This window comes from Phalangium opilio, unplaced genomic scaffold (assembly GCF_054372755.1).
Source record: "Phalangium opilio isolate 3A_F unplaced genomic scaffold, DU_Popi_V2 ptg000002l_1, whole genome shotgun sequence".
NCBI classification, from domain to species: Eukaryota; Metazoa; Arthropoda; class Arachnida; order Opiliones; family Phalangiidae; genus Phalangium; species Phalangium opilio.
In genome coordinates this window covers 809,495-830,348 of record NW_028324144.1, presented here as the reverse complement: position 1 = coordinate 830,348, position 20,854 = coordinate 809,495, and the positions used below count along the sequence as shown (strand labels likewise).

The following is a 20,854-nucleotide window of genomic DNA, read 5'->3' as shown; positions in this document are numbered from 1 at the left end:
ATTCAAAGCGATTTTTTGATTTTTTTTTTCGCGATGGAAGTTTGTGCACATCAGAGATGTTCTCTCTCTATTGGCGAACCGAGGTATTAGATTAGAGTTTGAGATAAGTTTTTGGGAATCCTAGTCAATCCGTCGATTCGTGACCCTAGACACGACACGGCGCGCGGTCAAAGGGAACCGAGTTAAGCCGACATCGTGGCCTCGCTCCTTCGCTTATAGCTCTTTCGCCATTTTAACAGATTTTTTTTCGGTTCAGGTCGGGTCGCGTATATCCCGCCATATAGTTTGATGGGACGTTGAAAGAGAGAGCTTGGTACTATCTCGGATCGGGATCTAAACGGCTAGCATCTGTTACTTTATACTCTTCTCGCCTATGTAGCGCCTCCGTGTACACTACGGAAAAAGCGTTGGACAACCAACCATTGGGAAATCGCGTTGAAAGTCTTCATCGCCAACTATCTCTAATGAAAATTCATACCCGGGGTTGTTTATCCTTACTCTGTGAATAATTACTCTGATCTACTTTCTTTCTTTCTTTATCGGTTTGCGTTGAGAAACCAAAGCCCGAAAATTTACAATGCGCGTAATTCGAAACCGTGGAAATTAAGTTGACTTTCCGAGCATAACCGTTTATCACGGCGTTTATTATTTTAGTTGACCCCTATAGTTGCACTGTGGCGGCGGCTGGATGGATGCGGCGGAATTTTGAGGGGGCGTTTATGTTCGCGATGGTACTTCGTGGCACTTCCGTTGCTAGTGATAAATACTCTCAATTCTATAAAGTATATCTTTTCAAGAGTGCCACACGGAGCTGGTAGAAGATGATAGAGAGAGAATGCTGGGTAATTGCGGCTGGCTCACTCCTTTCCGCGTCCGGACCTCGAAGAATAAATATTCCTTTCGAATATACGACTTTTATTTATTTATAGGAAGAAAAAGAGCAAAAGCGAAATAGTTCCGCGTCTGCAATCTCTCCCAATGGCACGGGAAGTACTTTGCACTCGAGAATTAATTCGCATCCTCTCCAGAATATCCTTCAATTAGTCCCAAGAAATAAACTGAAGTAGAACTTTCTTAGCCATGTAAGGTTCAGGGTCCGCGATACGACTACCATAGGTTTATAAGTGACATGTTCCAGAAGTATCACGCTTCCTATTCTTCGTAATGCTACTGAGAGACTTACAGCTCGAGATAACCAGTTCGAGAACGACGGAAGCGAGAATTGAAGTACTACACTCGGTGGTTAATTTTGCGGGACTTCCATCTAGGTTCTATTTAGCCTGCATTGCTAAGCCTTTGACAGCAGCGCCTCACCAGGCGTCGCTTTACCCTGAATCTATGACCTACCTCATTCACTTCAAAATTACAAGCTCCAGTTTGTAATCAGTGACAAACTTTAATATGGAACATCTCTTATGAACTTATGGAAGACGAATGTTGGGTTTGATTTCAGTTTAGGGATCCATGAAGTTTACAAAGCGTGCCTTGTCAATATTCGTGGTTAGATTGAATCACCTCTATAGGAATGTTTCATTCATTCATTCATTCGGTGAAATATATCGCCCCTTTTCGCTATCCCGGAGTTGTTTCTTTCAATTTGAGAGTACATCGAGTTCGAAGTGTATAGGCATCCATTTGTTCGAAAGGGGAACAGTTCAGCTTGGGTACGGGTGTATACGTATCCCCGTAGGCTGCCTACAAAATTGAACGTTATACAGAAATCTTATAAACAAGCGTTGAATGCTGCCTTTCTTTCGCTCCCCAGTATATCCCTATATATATTGAGATATATAATACTTGGCCCCTATATAGCTCCAGCGTGCACTGGAAAACGCAGCTCTTTTATAAGCATAAGTAGCCAGCTAGCTCCGTACATTTTTGGCTATATATACGGGTAGGGTTTATGAAGAAAGTACATTGTACACGCATGGTCTGTATGTGTAGTACAAGATCGACAAAATTTCCTACACTTTTATACGCTTTTGAGGGGAGTGCGAGTTAGAAGAACTTATAAGTTGGTTTATTGAATCAAGGCGCCCCCTTTCTTCTCCTTTTTTTTGTATGTGTGTGTATGTGGTACCAGCAGCGGTATCAAAGAGTGTAACGTAACTTCAACCCTATTCTTCATTTTTTTCCTATAAATGGAAAGGCTATTCCTTGTAGACAGACTTACTATTCAATTTCCATAAAAGCGCCATTTTTTAGTTCTATCCTCAAATTTATATTACTAGTAATACTACTTAGTATATTATGTTTTGAATTGATGATGTACCACCTACAATTATGCCTATCCATTTTTTTTAAATTAAATTAGCTATCTTTCACGATAACACTGGCGTTCAGATGGTGAGCCACTTTTACAGGCGCGCATAGAAAATACATGACATCTCGTACCCCTGTATGTAAGCTTCCCATTTTTTATGTAAACTATATTGCAGACTTGGTTATCTTGTTATTGGCGTCCTTGTGTTAAAAAAGGGGGCCAACTGGGGTCTTAGGGGTGAGGTGGGGGTGGGGGCAGATGATGGCTTATGTATTTACTATCGTTTTTGGGGAGGCTGGGACACACCATCACAAACCACCACCTTTTAATTCCCGAGTTCCGCCGCCGTGTCAATTGATCAAATGTTATTTTGAAAGAGTAACACGCGTACTGATGCGAAAACGAGTGTAGTGGGGAGAACGGAACCAACCCCTGTTTGAATCGGACACTTAACCCAAAGAGGATGAATTTCGTCTATTATCAATTGAGGGATATGGTGGATAGTAGGCTTCCCCTCGATGGATATTCTCCTCTTTGACAAATCTATTGACGCCGTCCATGCATGCTTGGATGAAAAAAAGCTAAACCCACTTTCCAGAGAGAGAGAGAATCTTGAATTGACAATGGCGACAACCGACAACTTTTTTATCCCGGGAAAAAGAGAGTACTTGGGAGTGAGAATGAGAATGCAGGGGGCGGGATTTTTGCTACGATACTATACGTCACTGTAACTTCTCTCTCTCTCACACAGACGAGATTTTTTTTCCATTTAAGTTTGGACCGCAAAATTGTTGAGCTGGACCTCTGTAGTCTGTACTCACTCCCTTATGTATGTTTTTAGATATGGAGGGTTGGGGTGAAGAGAAGACTTGGCTAACAGGCATTACTCTTGGAAGTCATTCATGCCCGTCCAAAGACACAATAGAACGTAATTGAGTTTCTTTACACTTTTGACTTTTGTCAAATATCCTCCCTCCTCTCTTTCTCTCTTATTTTTCTTCTTTCCATGGAGTGTGGGTTGCTAGCGACTTCCCTCTTATAGTCCGTCTAAAAACTAGGAACGTATCTTGGGAATAGGATAGTCACGCAGTCAATGGTAGTGTCTCTCTCTCTCTCTCTCTGGCCACTACTTGTTTCTCGGGGGGCCATTTTTTGACAGTACTTACTCGGGTTAGGGTTGGCTCGTCATGTATATTATATATTAGTTTCTTGCCGCTTGTATTTCTCTTTTTATACAAACGTGGTGCAGGAAATAAATCCGATTCTAGTTGGCGTTTTGTATTTAAGTCAGTGGAAAAACGAAATTGCCAAGCCAAGTTGAACCAAGAGAGAAATTCAAATAATATTCGTTACAACTCGACGGAGAAATAAGAGCTCTAAGTTCTGGTTAAAAAACATGATCTTCTTTCTTTGTATTCTCTCTGGTGATGGCAACGCCGATGAGGATATAGATTTCTGCAGTTAGGGGTTGTTGGTAACGAAATCCTCTTGATCTTGAGTGCATGGTGTGTTATGGTGTTGTGTCGCAGCCCTGTATGGATCATATGTTATAGTAAAGAATGAAGGAGGATGAAGTTTCAAGACGATGACTGTATTAGTTTGGGACATATCCACGCCAATTTATTATAAAATATTATTATCACCGAAAATTGATACCCAGCTTGATATGTTATGTTACTACTGGAAAATCGCCACCACCACCAATTTCGTAACTTACTCAAATTACTAATAATATTGCGAAGTTACGACGAAGGAGGGTATGTCTAGGGTGCGTGAAATTTAAGTGTTTCTAGAGCTGTATGGCCGTTTTCGTTTCACGATACACTCTTGTTATTTTTTTGGAGCGTAGGAGTCTTAGGAAACGACACGGAAGAGCTAAAGATAACTTTCTCTCGGTGTAATAGTCTATATAGTCGGTGGTGCTGCGGTGCTTGCTTTGCTTCGTTCCACGGATATTTTGGCGCGCTTTTCTTAATATTAATGATCCTCGAAAGAAGCTTATCCGACACTTGACTCGAAATAGACTTAGTTGCGTGCAGTCCATTTAGATTCGCGCTTTTTCTTCATCGTTTCCCGCCGCATCCTGAATGAAATGTCGCTCTTTATCCCCAGAACCCTCATTAATAATAAAAGTCAATTAGCGACGACGCGCGACGATACTCGATATGACGAAGGGACATTAACCTTAATTCTTTTGAAATATTTGTCAAAAGACACTGAGCTAAATTTCACACCGAATTTTTCACACTATATACAAAGATGTTCTTATATACTTATTCTTATGTTTTCTAACTATAAATAAATATATGTATTTTAGGTAAAAATTAATATTGGTATGTAGGATATTGAACTTTTCGAGGTTGGAGAGAATTCATTTTTATTTTGTTGGGAAGTACGCTTGTTGGGGGCGCTGCGGCTGTATGCGTGTCATTCTCCATCTTATCCCTGGTGCGGCGAGCTTTGACGCGTACTCCATCACATCCGTATATATATACGCTTTTATCCCAAAAATACAAGTACAGTTAACCGAGGCCCTTTAATAAGACTCCTTCCAGCAGCCATTTTTAAAATGCAGCGCGTGGAGAGCCAGTACCTTTATGAATTGTCTTTACCTCGATGTTGAGGATTCCAGGTGAACCAAAGTGCAGCTATAGCCTTCTTAATTTACGACTCTTTATTTCCTCTCTCTTTCTCTCTCTCTTGGGATATGTACTGGGATGGCGTCGAAAGATTCCGTGTGGGGGAACAATTTGGAAGAGCGTAACTGGAGTTACGTAAACTAACGCGTTGTTTTTCTGCCTCTTTTTTAAAAGATATTGGCACAATGCGCTTCTCCCCTAAGAAAAATGGGCTTTATTTCTCGGATTTAGGCTTCAAAAAATATATAGTTATTGCTCCTCGAAGGAATCGCCGCTATTCATTTGGGAATTAACTCGGGGTAAACTAGGCATTCTCGTGATAAACGCCAATTAATGAAAATAAATATACGAAGAGGTTAAGGGGTTAAGTACCTTGGAAACCGTAAAGGTCCATTCAGACGTTCCTGTCGGTCAGACGCCAGAGTGGACGCGACTTAAAACGAAACGCGTTTATGGTGATTTTTGAACCAAGACCTTTGAAAAATACTAAAATAACCGAACATTCAAAATGACAAATACCGCGCCAAGAATAATAAAACATTTTTCATTTATTATCCGCTAACGCGTAAACTCACTCGATCACGCGTCAGTAAGGCATGATCGAGTGAGCTATGGCAAAGAAAATGCGTTAACGAGGTGGTGCCATCTCGAGATTTTCCGACGAAACTGAAAACTAGTTTTCAAACTAAACCCGCGAATCTTTTAGGCGAAGTCGTTGACACGAGTCTTTAGTCTGAATGGGAATTTGCAGAACGGATCAATTTGAGTTTCTGTTCTAAATCTGTTTTGGGATGTTAGCTAAGTTTCTATACTAGCGTATAAATCTCCTCTAAATTAGACATCCAATAATAAGTTTCTGGGAACTCTTGGCTGCAAGTTGCTCCATAACTTCGGGATAGTTTCCTTCGCTTGTCAAAAGTTGACATATCAGATTCATTTAAATTCGCAGCCGTCCTCTCTAAGTTCAATATATATTTTTTTAACGCTTCAACAAATAAAGTAGATCTGAAGCTATCGTTAAAATTTAAATGGGTTCAATATTACTCGGCCCCTCCCCGAACGGTTATCCATTTATATGGACGGTAATATACGTAATCATTCAGAGCTATAGGCGGCAGATGTCCTTTGCATGCCCATTGTTAAGCCTCTCTTAAAAAATAGGTGCGTTTCCATTAAAGTGATCTATCGGCTCCCTCCGCGTACTCACGCTCCCACCTCGCCTTTTTTTTATTTCACCCCCCCCCCCCTCTCGTGTACTTGATCGAAGCGAAGATCGCGTGAAATGTATGACGTCATTATTGGCACGAGCCCCCCCCCCCTGGTTCGGAAGTACTTGGAATTATATACTCCTATCTGGCAACACGCGCGAGATTAACAAAAAAATAGAATCGCTTGTAAGAATATGTCACCATTAATTAATAGTTATACAGGGTGTTTGTGAAAGGTCCATCAATAATGAAAGGGCGTATTTATTGGGCCATTTTGAGTCGAAAATGTTCTATGACATTTTTCCGTCCGGGCCACTGTTTTCAAGTTATGATTGGAGTAATTTACGGATGACCCCTTAAATTTTATTTAGAAATTGAAAGACAGCGCTAATTTAATGAAGGGGTCATCCCTAAAATATTCAAATCATAACTCGAAAACCGTGGCTCGGACGGCTAAATGTCATAGAACATTTTCGACTCAAAATGGCCCAATAAATACGCCCTTTCATTATTGATGGACTTTTCACAAACACCCTGTATAGTCAGAGTATCGCTTTATCTTTTAACGACGTAATAGTGACATAAAGGGATCTTTAAGTGGAGAGAGGGGATAACCACACGCCCATGCTTTATAATATCAAAATTAAGGAATTGCTGCATGGTAAAAAATAATTTAATTTAAAAAAATATTAAAAGCTCTGGTTGAAACACAGCATGGGCGTGGAAATACTTTGGGCAACTATAGCTATTGAATTACGATTGGCTGATAGTGATCTTAACATCTACTCTAAAGATTGATTCCAAATGCTGGTAAAGTATTAAAAGAGATGGAGAAAGAGAGAGAGGCTCGCATTGTGTTGAAATAATCGGGTGGCGCAAGCTTATACGCCGCGCGAAATGTAATGTAACTGGATACTTTTTGAGAAAATCGCCAACCACAATGAAAAAAGTGTCGCTTGACAAAAATTGGCGCTCGTATATTGCCGACTGCCGACGAGAAGCGTGAGACGAAAGCTAAATTGTGCTATATAAGCAACCCCCACACGTTTTGAGAAAATGTTGCCTCCCTTTAGCGAAATCTGTCATTCGCTTTAATAACTGTTTGTTTAGAATTATAACAAAGAACTTATCAAAAAATTTGCGGCGGTCGCCACTTAATGTAATAAGGCCTTTGATTAATCGCTTTCACCCTGAAATATTAAATGATTATGATTAATTAATAAGTTTTTCATAGCTTTCAAAACTTTTGAAGTAAATTCCGAATTTATTCATTCACTCTTGAAATTTAAATTACGGACATCTCCAAATCAAGCTCTGAATTTTTGGATTTGGCAAAGATGTTATGTTCTGGTGTCAGGTCTAATAATTTCAAAATTTCTCAGGAGCCTTTCAAGAAAACCTTAGCAGATAAAAGGTTCGATTGTTCGAATTCCGACTCTCTCTCTTTCTCTTTCTCGGTTTTCGTGTCGAGATTTCGAGATTCTTTGAAAGCAACGGAAATGATATCTTGAAAGTTAAAAGCAAATAAATTCAAGCTGTGGCGGCCATTATGCGGTCGGTATAAGGGTGATATACCAAAAAATGGTGCATGCATCGCAGGCTTTTCGTATTCAGGAAGCCGCCGCTGCCTCTTCTTCCATTCAACCATCAATAACCTTAGCTTCACCTTTTGGCGGCGGTGAATAGCCTCCCGAAACTTGACCGACACCCCAAGGGCTATTATGTGTGCTAAAATACCCCTATTTTTGCGCCGGCAGTTTAAAAAAGAAATAAAAATAAAACCGCGCTGAGGTTTTTATTTTTTACCAATAAAGGTAAGGTTTATAAAGAAAGGTATAGGGAGGGGAGCCCGGGGGGGGGCGGCCGAAATTATCGAATATCTTTTCGTCAAATATTAAAAACAATATCGTTGTCGATGGCTAAAAAAATATCCCACGCTTGTTATAAAATGATTGGTAAAATATCCCCGAGGGGTTGTCACGTCCCGTTCTTATCCGATGATGACGAAAATGCAATGGTACGCTGCTAGTCTTGCATTGCTGGGCCGCGTGACTATCGCCTAGATACCCCTATAGGCAGCCAACGTGTGTCTGTGCCTGTGTCTTGCGCGTAGCTAGAGGGCTATTATTCGGGCCACCCGCGCGCGATATACCTACCTACCTTCCACTAACATCGAGTCTATTCGTGCCGCGTCGTGTTGGGTCGCGACGATGACGCGCGCGTCAACTGGATTACCATTGACGGATCAGTCGACCGAAAACTCTCCGTGTATATCGACAACCAGAGAGAAAAAGAATAGATCGACTATTATCCTTATTTAGAGCTCGGATTATTACATACTGACCTTAGATAACGATTTATTTAGAAAAAAAATTCCCAAGTATACTTTAACATTTTTTTCTTTGCCGCCATCTTGTAACTAATTAGTTTCCGATATTCAATGTTTTTCTTTTTATAATTAAGTAAATTTCGCCCTCCTTCGGGGAGAGAGAAAGATCTTGCTGGTCGAGGCGTGATACGTACGTGCCTCTAGCTGGTAGACTGGTAGAAGTGCCTATAGGTAATTGTAGGTTGCAGGGGCGGGTAGAGGTTTCTATATACTTCTAGTGGTGGTGGTGCGGTTTTCGGGGCGCGAGGAAGATGGATGCACTGCCAGTTGTCTAGCTGGCTTCGAAATTAATCACCTTAACCGCGTGTAAACTGCCCGGGTCCGAGAATATAAGAAACCAACCCCACATCCCCCATTGCCTTCCTTATTCTCTATTTCTCCGTTCGTAAGTACTTAGGACCGCGGGCTTTCTTTAACTTATTTTCTTCTTCTTCTTTTAATAAACGAGGATATTCCTCACCGCACGACACGACCCTATACGCTGCTCGTGGAAAACGATCCCGTTCCCATTTCATCTCGTCTCTTCTTTGGCCAAATATCTTCAAACCCAAATAGATACACCGAAAGAATAAATACGCTCCTATCTTGCCTTCATCTTTATCGCTATTTGAATCAATTTACAGGGTTCGTACGGAACCTGGATAAGTCAGGGATTTGGAAAAGTCAGGGATAGGTCAGGAATTTCGTTTGGCAAACCATGCTTTGAGCAATGCTAAATATGGGCCAAATGTGACCATGAATACTTAGTCAGGGATATTGGCAGAATTGCGTCATGGATAAGCTGGAAAAGTCAGGGATTTTCAACAAAAATATTTAGTTCGAACCCTGTCTGTCAAATAATCCATTGTTACTCTTGAAGCATCAAAATATATCCGACGACTTGTACGGATACTTGATAGATAATTGGTCTAATTGAGGTAACTAAGGTATAGCCAGGGTAAGAGTGTATTACCGTTGTATTTGTTGACGTTACTACGGTGCGTGTATTTGGCGCGCGAGTCTTTGATCAAGTTCGAATTGGCCATATCAGCATTTAAATATATTTTGTGGTTGCATCGGGGGAGGGGGGGGGAATAAAACGACGGGATAGCGATTGGTTCTCGAATCTTTCGCTCCATGGGATACCGCCGCGCTCTTTTTCTTTTTACGGGGTGTGAAGATGGACGATATCTGGCCCGTATTTTAGAAGATACACTCCGGGTAGTCAGTCACCTACCTTACCTTACCTCACCGTCTTGCATGGAAAGGCCGAACCCGAGGCGCGCGGTTAAAGGCGATTTTCAAATCGTAAATCAACACGAATTGACTTTGGAAATCGAGATACTATACACCCTAGTTCCCTACCCCAAATTGCGTTAAACTGGCTTTATTAAAGATTAAGGTTTCTAGCTTTAACTCTATGGCAAACTGAGATTGAATTGTTTCTCGGATACGAACGCCTTTTCTCTTTCTTTAATTTGTTGGGTTGTCTCGACTTTTCTTTTTTAGAAAAGAAAAATGAACTCGGAACAATTTTGGATTAACTTAAAACCTTATATTAGCAATTTCAATCCCCTGTATTGAGTCAGGGGCGAAAATACGATTGTAATAACAGTATTTTACAAAACCATTTACTTTTAAAACACCATGGAGTATATATAGTTGAGGAACCGCCTATAAAATCCATTCCATTTAGCCCGTGCACCTTCTCCGCGTCTAGGTAAGCCCTAAGGAAAGCCTTAACCATCTTATATACCGCGTGTGTGAGTGGCCTGCGTATGTATATAGTTTTTGTTGGGGGGTCCTCCCCCCGTTATCTTTTATAAATAGATAATTAGGTGGTTTTAATTTACACGACTGCCTATATACAAATTGAATGAAGCGTAGGGGTGGTGGCGTTTGCTGCATGTTCGCGTCGCGGTTTTAAATTCCCACGTCTGACCTTAAAAATAGCCCAAAAAGGGGACCAGGGGGAAGGGGGGGCTTTCATCATACAGGGACCCTATACTTATAACGGGGATTGGAATGCATTATCTTCACCAGGAACCCTTCGTTTAAACTGGAATGAAATATATTACGGCGTTTCTTAAGCGTAGGGGCTAGGATAGACAAATTTCACCGTCAGGGACCCTAAGTAACACGTGGAATAGAGGAGGGTTCCATGGAACGTTTTATGAAGAATCTTCTCCGTAGCGTGGTTATAAGGTCCTTGATTCCGTGATGATTTGAAGTAGTTTGAAAATTGGTAGAGACTGTGGTGGTTCGGTAGCCATGGGGATGTTAGATGGCTAGCCGTCGATATCGGTAACCCGATCCCTTTTTGTCATCCGATACCATTATTCCGGAAATTGAAGGGAAAGGGCCATGCTTTACTCGAATTACTACTATAGCAGCGCGCCTATAACCCCTCTCTTTCTCTCTCAGGCCCAAACTTTGTCCGTCCGTCAATGGCGTTGCTGAGACAAAGTGGTCTCCCGAGAGAACTAGTTCGCTCCATGCTCTTAAAAGCCTCTCTCTCCTTCTCTCTCCCATCTTCTTGCCGCCCTGATTATTCCGCAACGTCATTTTAGCGCCCCAAACTAAAAGTCTAGGGGAACCGGGGCCACCTTCAACGCGCCCCCGCCGCCCGCCCGTGTTTGTACAAATTGGGGGCGATGTGTTTTTAGACGTAATCGAATTTTCGTTCCTTTTATGCGCATAAACCTACGCGTTATGACGGTGGAAGGATGTAGGAACGCCTTTTCATTCAAATTTGGTTATACAGGGTTCTGGAAGGGCTATTTATATTACTTATTGTCTGTTAAATAATTGTTATATTTAATTTAATTGTAATCATAAGGGGATTTGTTAGGAAATAAATGGAGAGGTGTAAGGCGGGTGAAACACTTTTACAGGGGCTCGTACAAAATACACGTGTTTATATTCCCCCTTATGTCGGCTTCACCGCTGAACATTGGTGCATAGCGGTTGAAACGTCTCTACAGGCGTTAGTGAAAATTTCCAATATTTTATTTTATTTTAACTTGAAGAAAATCGATGGACCCCCCTTTTGCGGATCTCGGGAATTCCCATATTTTTCAATACTTCCTCTTCTAGATGAAATCTCGAGTCGTGTATAGTATACTCTTTGTGTGTTAAAGAAGAAATGGTACGTTGTCATGGCAACCCGCTAGCTAGCTCTTGGGCCTCCGTATTCCCTATTGATGATGAATAGGGCATGGGTTATATTTGGAAATTTAACCCCATACTTGGTGGTGGTACGTACCCCTTTAGCTTGTATAGTTGTGACGCGTGTCGACCGCCGCCTTCCCTGGTTGTCATTCATCCCCAATCCTTTTCACGGATGCGGTTCACTTTTTCAAAGGATTATTTTCGTCTTCTTCGATGATATGATATGGTCGTGCAGGTCGATTGTCGCTCGGTCCACGCATCACCATTGTTAAGATTTTAAAAGAGCTTTTAGAGATTTTTGGAAATAAGAGGAGTTGATTGAGCTGTGTTTTAGTATACCAATCGTTTATAATGAAAATTACTTTGTAAGGAGTATAGAAATAATTTTAAGGGGGTTAACTATAGAAGAATAATGGTTGTTTTTTCCGGTCAGGACCGGATGCACCTCTCTTTATCCCTCTCTCTATTATCTCGCTAATCACGATATCATTTAATAAAAATTAAATTAAAATGGCGTTAAAAATCGTATTCACGATTTAATAATAACATGGTTTTCATTGGACGAATTTTTATTTTTAATATTTATTTATTTAAAAAGAAAGAAAAAATAGAAACCACAATCAAATTGAAAAAACCTACATTTTAAATTGTGCGTTTGGATAGGGGGTTCATCCTTTTACATTGATAACGGTTTTTTTTTTGGAGGTGGGGGCCAAAAGAGTATATAACTCATCCATCACTCGGAGAAATCTTGGCGTCGCTATGGAAACCGAGAAAAATGGAATAGAAAGAAGGAGAAAAGCCTTTTGCGGGGAGATAATTTTGTGACGAGGTACGCTAAAAAGGTTTTCTTTTTAAGAAAATCAATTCGGCAACGCTCTCTCTCTCTCTCTCTCTCTCTCTCCCTGCTACCGTAATGAGTTAGTAATTGTCCCGGCATCTTAAGCGAACCCCTCCCCCCAACCCCATTCTCCCCGAAATAATAATAGGGACCCCTTAAACATTAAGTAAATTTTATCGGACTGTTTTTTCTTATTTTTATTATTATATCCAATTTGAAAAACATTGTGTTTAAGGCGCCGTAGCTATATTTGACAAAGGGCTTCCCGTTTTTGTATTATTTAACTAATTTCTCAAGCGGTTCGGAAAAAGAGTGGGAGGGGAGGGGAGAGGGGCTTGTCTCTTTATTCCAATATAATCCCATTTTGAGGAGAGAGAGAGAAAAATAGTAAGTAGCATTATGAAATATTTCGGTTAACTCGCGGGCCGGGCCTAGCTGTCAATTTTGTTCGATTCAATAGCAATTTGATGATAAAAATCAAGGTTGTTTTTACGCCAACATCCATAGACGCGTGCATCCGCTCCTGTTTTTAAAAAAACAACGTAACTTTTACATCACTCCCTCCATTTATTTAATTTTAACGCCTTTCAGTGTATAAGGGGCCCGGGGACCGCAGTTTGGAGGGGGAGCCACTTATTGTTTGTATCGCGCTAACAACTTCAACTCTAGTAATTCACTTCAACTTCATTATACAAATCGTATTTAACGATGCGGTCCTTTGTTAAAATATAAGACTTTTTAGAGAGAGAGAGAGATAGGGAAATATGTTGCCGTTGGCGTTACGCACGTCAAACTCGTACGTCTAGAGCTGTAGTTTAACGTCTGGCGCGCTATAGACGAATTAGGAAGCGTATGTATTCTCTATAGGACATTCCCGGGTTGGAGTTTTGTCGGGAGAGAGTATCCGTTTACCGTTTTCCGTTCCACGATGGAAGGAATTCGAGATATTTGGAAAGAAAAAGCCGCTCCAGCCATACTGATCCCCAAGCAGCACCCATGTATCGAGACCGGTAGTCTTACTAGGAAACAAATCATCTCCTTGTATATTTAGCCGCAGCAGCAGAATATACATCTAGGGACGACGCTAATGACCAGCCTCTTGTTCCGGCCTTGTCAACATTTGGACGCGAAATTCCATCGCTCCAACAGAAAATACCTCCTCTTGAAGGAATCTATTCATTTAGATTTTTTTTAGTTTTTCCTGGAAAACAAAATATGTTTTCTTAGTTACGTCGTTTTATTTACCAACTCAGGGTTCGTACAAACCTGGAAAAATCAGGGAAATAAATACTTGACAGAAACCTCAAGGAAAACTTTTAGTAAAATTCAGGGAAGTTTGGAAGGTTTGATCAAGTTTGTAAACAGTAGCCGAGTAATTAAGAAAAATATTCATAAACATTCCCTAGGTAGGGTTAACACGGGATATTTCAAAGTATACTTTTGAGGCCTACTCGGGTTCCATTAGAGATACGGGGATGTCCTTTAATAATAATAATAATAATAAAAAGGCTTTATTTATAGGAACAATCATTAAGAATGAATTCTTGTTTACAGTGATGTCCTTGTTAAATTAGATTAATTAAAAGAGTTGATTCCTCAAGTGTTCGTCCACGGCGTTTTTGAAAAGGTTGATTGAAGTGATACTTTTAGTGGGGATATCTAGATTATTCCAGAGTTTTACACCCTGGAATTTTGAACTTTTCTCTCTGAAGGATGAGTTGAAAGTTTCGTTATAAAAGTTATATAGATTGCCCCTGGTTCTCCCCGTCGAGTTGCAATCTGCAAACCAGCTTGTTATGTAATTGGGGAGATATTTTTGTCTCACTTTAAACATAAAGATTAGTAAGTCATGATAGTAATTGTATATCGGTGAAGTGATTTTTGCGATGTTTCTGGCTTCCGTAGCTGAGGAGCGTTTGTTATGTTTAGAGATGAGTTTGGCGCATTTGTTATGCAGGGCAGATAATTTCGCAAGGTTAGCTTTTGAAGAGTTCGTAAAGAAGATATTACCATACTGGATCAGGGGTTTGATACAGGCATTATAGAGAATTTTCAAAGTTTCGGTGTCCAAGTGAATCTGTAGAGGCCTCAAAACCCACATTCGGGTATTTACTTTTTGGACGACATATTCTATTTGATTCTGCCAAGATAAGTGCTCATCAATCCAGAGGCCTAGGTATTTAAAAGTTGCGACTCTTTTAATAGTACCCGCGCACAGACTGTTTATGTCTGTTACAGCAGCTCGCATTTGACGATTAGGCGATAGAATCATACACTTGGTTTTGTCCTCATTTAGTATTAAACCCTTTGTTCGTAATTTTATTTTCAAGTTTGTGAGGTCGTCTTCAATATCTTTGCGGAGTTGTGCAATGTTTTTGTTAGCCGCTAGCAGGACGGTGTCATCCGCATATTCATTAGAGTGCGAGTGGTACAAGGTTTTGTGAATTTCCGCCGTATATACGTTGAAGAGTAAGGGGCCCATGACGCTACCCTGAGGGACACCGTGTTTTACATTAAGTTGGTCAGAATAGTGATCATTATGGTGTAGGGTTTGCTTTCTGTCCGTCAGGTAGGACTTGAACCAGGACAGAGCGGTTTCGCGGATTCCATGGTTTTCAAGATCTTCGAGCAAGATACTGTGTTGCACGGTGTCAAAAGCTTTGGAGAAATCGATGAAGACAAGGATCACATATTGTTCATTATGAAGGTGTAGGAGTATGGATTCATACAGATGAAAAATTCCGGTGATAGTGGAGTGGTTCGCTCTGAAACCGGATTGATAAACATACAAAGCACGCCTCTCTTCGAGATGATTATAAACTGTGTTATAGGCTAGTCTTTCGCAGAGCAAGGAGAGGGTCGGTAGAATTGAGATTGGTCTGTAATTTTTAGGTTCGTGCATGTCTCCAGATTTGTAGATTGGAATTATTTTTGCCTGTTTCCATTGCAAAGGGTATTGGCCCGTTGTGAGAATTATGTTAAAAATTTTCGTGATTATCTTGGACATTATGGCGGCCAAGCTCTTTAGGATGAATGGGGAAAGACCATCTAGCCCAGAGGCTTTTTTAATCTTTAACTTTTTCAGCATTTTGAAAGTTTGTTCTTCCGTCACAAGTGGGAAGTTTTTTAGGATTATATGTGAGTTCTCCAAGGTGTCCAGAGTTGGGTTATTAGGTGGGGGGGTTGCTGGGTAGTCCTTTTGGCTAGTGAGTAAATCTTCAGCTACTTGGGTATAATATTCATTTAGAGCGTTCGCTATATCCTTAGGGTCGTCGTAGGTGTCATTTTTATGGTTAAGTTTTGTTATTAATATCTTTGGCCTGTGTTTCAGGTATGGCTTCAGAGATTTCCATATGCCGGTAGTGCTTTTCTCTTTACTGATGTTATTTTTAAAGTAGTTCGTCTTGCTGGTCGATATCAGTCTATTTACTAAGTTTCTTTGTTTCTTGTAGAGAGAGTTGCATAGTTCTTTATTTTTTGATAATCTAATTTTGGTCTTGTACTTATCTCGAATATGCATTTGTTGCTTGATATAGGGGGTTAGCCACGGTGCACTTTTCGTGGGGACAAATTTCTTTTTCAAGGGAGCATATATATTCAAGGCATTGTTAATTTCGCTTTGAAGGGCTGTCAGGCCATGATCAGCGTCGGTGATTTCATTTTCTATTACTATTAGTCTTGACTGCAGATGATTTACGAACCTGACTATGTCCATTTGTTTGTAATTTTTCCTTTGTGTTTTTCGTATCTTGGTACTGGCATTCCTTCTTGTGACCCATGTCAGGTCATGGTCCGAAACACCGCATATTTTAACTTGGACTTCCATAATTTTATGAGGATGGTTTGTATAAATATGGTCTATTAAGGTTTTAGTCTCGAGGGTGACCCTAGTTGGAACGTTTATCATTTGCTTATACTCGTACATAGCCGCGGATATTGCTTTGGTTTTTGCCAGAGGTGGCTTGACTAGCAGGTCACAATTTGTATCGCCAAGTATTATGATTTCTGTATTCTTGTTTGTAGTTAAGCACGATAGATGTCCTTGCAGATCAGTTATGGAGTCCACATAACTGGGTTGGGTTGGGGGTATATATATAATCCCCACAAAGAATTTACTAGTGTTCCTGAAAGAGACTTCCATCCACAATGATTCAAGAGTGGAATTAACTGGTCTTGCATTAGTAAGAATTTCAATTTGGTGTATTGGTAGGTTGGACTTAAAATATATTGCAATTCCCCCTCCGGTTTTTCCCGCTCTGTCCCGTCTCAAGAGGGAATACCCCTCGATAGTACAAATGACGTCAGGTATGCTTACGTTTAGCCAAGTCTCTGTGAGTCCAAGAATATCGATGTTATAGGTTGTTAACAAATACTCAATTTCCGTAATTTTGAATTTTAAGCTCCTTATGTTAAGATGGGCAATTTTTAATCCGAATTTGTTTTGAGATTTTATCAGGTTGTGATTGGGAATTTTTAAGTCAGGATGTTTATTGTTATTGTTCAGTCACACTTCACTTATATCCAGGATACCGTTATCAAGAGTATCATGAGTCTTTGTTACCCGATGCCTCTTGATGGACAGTGGGTGAGGCCAGTTTTCCAAGTCTAGGATTATCTTATCGTGCTTTCCATTACACTGAATAATGTATTCCGTTGTCCAATAATCTCCTTTATTATTAATGTACACTTTCGCGTCTCTTATATCAAGTTCTTCGAGGTGTAAGGTGATATCCTCCTCCCTGGTGTCAGGTCCACAGTTTGTTAATAAATATAGGGATTTAGGAGAATTTGACCAGCTGAGCATGCTTTCATCTTCATTTGTTCCCCATATCTTGGGAGAATCTTCAGAGTTCATTTCGTTTTTTGTTAAGCACCTGCATGATACACCGCAAGGCCAGAGTTCGGGGTTCAGTACGTCGCTGGTATCACTGCTTGAGCGTAGGATAAAGCATTTAGGTCCGTTTTGAAGCTGTTGAGATTTATAAGTCAGCCGGATGCCAGCGCCATTGATATTGTTTGTCAGTAAGTGCTTACGTATGCGGGCTTCCGTCGCATTTGCATTGCAATTCCCAATATAGTAATCCCTATATGTTTCTGTTACTTTTATTTTACAATTTGAAGCCCGTTCGAGGGGCATCCTTCCGGTGTTGAAAATCGTCTTGTTTTTGGGGTTTTGGGTTAGTTTTCCTAGCATTGCTTTGCTTCGGGGATTATCCTGGGGGTTGTTCTTACGTTGGTTATACTCGCGTGATTGCGTGTTATTGGTTTTTTTATTTTTAGAAGCCATTTTTTGAACAATATCGGTGTAGGATGTTTTTTTAAAGCTGGTCTGAGTTCTATGATGTATATTTCCCTTGGTGTTTCCCATGATGTTATGTTGAGGTGGGATAGCGACCAAGGCCTCTCTATCTAAGAGAGTATTATGGCTTGCGGGAAGCGGGTCTAGTCCAGGACCCGAACTTATATCTTTAGTGTGTAATTTCCGCTCTAGTATTGTTATACTTTCAGTTGTATCGGCCTGCAAGGAGCTTATCTTTTCTTGACATTGCCCTACTTCGTCTTTCACCATCGAGATTAGTGATTCTTTTACATCAGATACTTTGTCATACAGTTCGTCCAATTGTTTCTTGAGGTCATTAACATCTTCTTCAATGGCGTCATATGTTTTTAGGTTCTACCGATCTTTTTGTAGATCATCGTTTAAGCTTTTAAGTTTTTTGTCTATCGTCTTCTTTTGGGTGTCCAGTGCTTCTTTACACGTGTTGTGTTTAGAGAACTCCAGTTTAAAGCTTTTGAATGTTTTAACACAGTTGCTGCACATCCAGAAGGAACCCGCGACAATTTTTGTTTTGACGCAGGAAGAGTGAAACCATATATCGCAGAAACCGCAAAATACCATTAGTCCATGTTTTTCTCCTCCTCCATTGAATTGACAATCCGCGAGGCAGTTTTTAGTCATATTTAAGTTTAAAATGTAGCTCAGTCCTAAATATTAATATATCCTGGAACTAGCTGGATTAAAAATTATAAAAACAGTAAAAGTATTAAAAGGTAGTCCCCAAGCCTAGGCCTAGGCTTAGTAGGCTAGGGGAAACTCGAGAGCGGGAGCAAAACTAAAACACGTCTTTCCTAGCAGACGATGAAGAAGCGTCGTTTGTATGTTATAGTCCTGTTTGCCCCCCGTTCCCAACAGGGGTTACAGCAAACAGGGTCCGAATAATTAAGCAAATTGTTCGTTAACATTCACTCCATAGGATACTTCATATATGGGGAAAAAAACCTGGAAAACTCGGGGAAATTGGTTTTCCAAAAGTTGTATGAACCTTGCTATAGAACTAAAAAAAACTTGTGTCTTAGACAGTGACGGCCAATTCGTTTCAACAATTTATAAGTAAACAACCTTAAAAATAAATTGCCCGTAAAACCTTAACGTTGTCTTCTCGAGTTTAATTTCAAAGAAGAAATTCTCTCCCTCTCTGTGTCCGCGTTAACAAAGAGATATTCTTCATTTAGAAGTTGTTTTTATTTGTTTCTCTCGAGAAAAATCCTTATTCTGTCAACGACTTTTAATTCTTAAATAAATCAATTCCTCGCAGTAACTCTAGGAGGTACTTCCCGTGTCGCGTCGCGGCTGACAATATCTGTTTTTAAATTGGGCTTTGCAAAATATTTTGTCGTATATCGCAATGAGACGCAGAGACAATCTGCTAGCTGCCACGTAATGATATACTTGACATTTGGAAAAGGATACCGGCGGATGATTTTTATTTTATTTGAAAGACGCAGGAATGTGTCAACGAAACAAAAGGGATTCGCTAAATACCGATGCTGCTAGAATGAGAGAGGGAGAGAAATTCGGGCCAACTTTTGAAGAACGAAAAAAAATGCATTTGACATATTTTGAGTTGGAAACAGTTGAATGGCTTGGATCGAAGCCCAATTGGGGAATGCCGACAATGATATTTTATTTTTTTTAAAAGCCTGTCATGTCCGTGTCTCGATACCACAACGAAACTTATAGGTGGTCTGATCATTCTATACCAAATGGGACCCTATTTCAACCCTAGTATTTAACCAGTATTTCGGTGTTTGCAATGACACTATAGCATAGGTTTATAAGTGATATGTTCCTTCCATAAGTGTGACACTATCTACACTTCGTAATGCTACTGAGAGACTTACAGCTCGAGATAACTAGTTCTAAGTAGAACGACGGAAGCGAGAATTCATGGGCTACACTCGGTGGTTAATTTTGCAGAACTTCCATCTAGGTCCTATTTAGTCCGAATTACTAAGCCTTTGACAGCAGGCGTATGTCGCTTTACCTAGAATCTATGACCTACCACACTCACTCAATTCATGACAAGCTCCAGTTAGTAACCAGAGATTAACAAACTTATGGATGGAACATATCTTATGAACTTAGGCTATAGTAATAATATCTCGAACCAATGACTTTTCAAATAAAATCAATATTTGTAGGCAGACAGCTTTGGGTGCCATCTGTAAATCTCGCGGTGAACTTGGATGTGAAAAAAAAAATAAAAATCGGTTAAAATAATTTTAACTTAAATTAAGTCTTTGGAGTTTAACAACCGCGTGTTCATCTCATTAATTATTCATAAAAAAATTGAAAAGTGAGCGTTGCTTTTTCCCTCTCCCTCTCTATCTCTCGGTTCTACATTAAATATTGTATAGCATTTTTGCGTAATGGAATCACGAAATATTTTTTTTAAAAAAACATCTCTAATATTCCCTGATGTATTTATATAAAAAAGAGAAGCTACGAAATATTATTAGAAAAGTTAATAACAATTAGGGACGGAAATTATTTAATACCCGAGTACTAGTATTTTTTCTTAACGCACGAATTGCGGGAAAAAACATCTTATTTCCTTGCAAAAGTCGAAGAATGAAAGCCAAGCGGCTCAACATCATTAATTTAAAGAAAGATGCTCTGCTGCCACCGAATCCCTCCAATCTCTCTTTTCAAAGGGAGACTGAAACGAATTACAATCAAAAATAGACTCTTATCATAACAAATTACTTCAATTATATTTCATTCAATTTTCATTATTTCAATTCAATTCGAAACGAACTAATCAATTATTAATTGAAATTAAAATATTATTCTTCATTTCACTATCCCTTTATCGCGTTTTCGAAATTGCTAAGACTAGAAATATATTTTTGGGGGCCGTCGCAAAAATATTTCTATCAAAAGAAAAATGTTTTAAAGTTTTAATTCCCCCCCTCTTCCCCTCTCCTGTGGTACTGCGCATGCGCGGCGGTGTCAGTCCGAGCAGCCCCCGGTCATTTTTGGAAATGTTATTTTAGCCATTGAAAGATGTCTAATGAGGATAA

At 40.0% G+C, this 20,854-nt stretch overlaps 2 protein-coding genes across 2 annotated transcripts in view; one reads left to right on the top strand and one right to left on the bottom strand.

The window, feature by feature from the left end:
• LOC149718117 (uncharacterized) overlaps nt 1-20,854 on the top strand; it is a 160,483-nt gene that overhangs the window by 46,682 nt on the left and 92,947 nt on the right. The gene's annotated exons all lie outside the window — the stretch shown is intronic.
• LOC149718121 (uncharacterized) lies at nt 14,070-16,631 on the bottom strand. Its single transcript, XM_089860777.1, has one exon. The coding sequence runs from the start codon at nt 16,629-16,631 to the stop codon at nt 14,070-14,072; it is 2,562 nt and encodes an 853-aa protein (XP_089716903.1).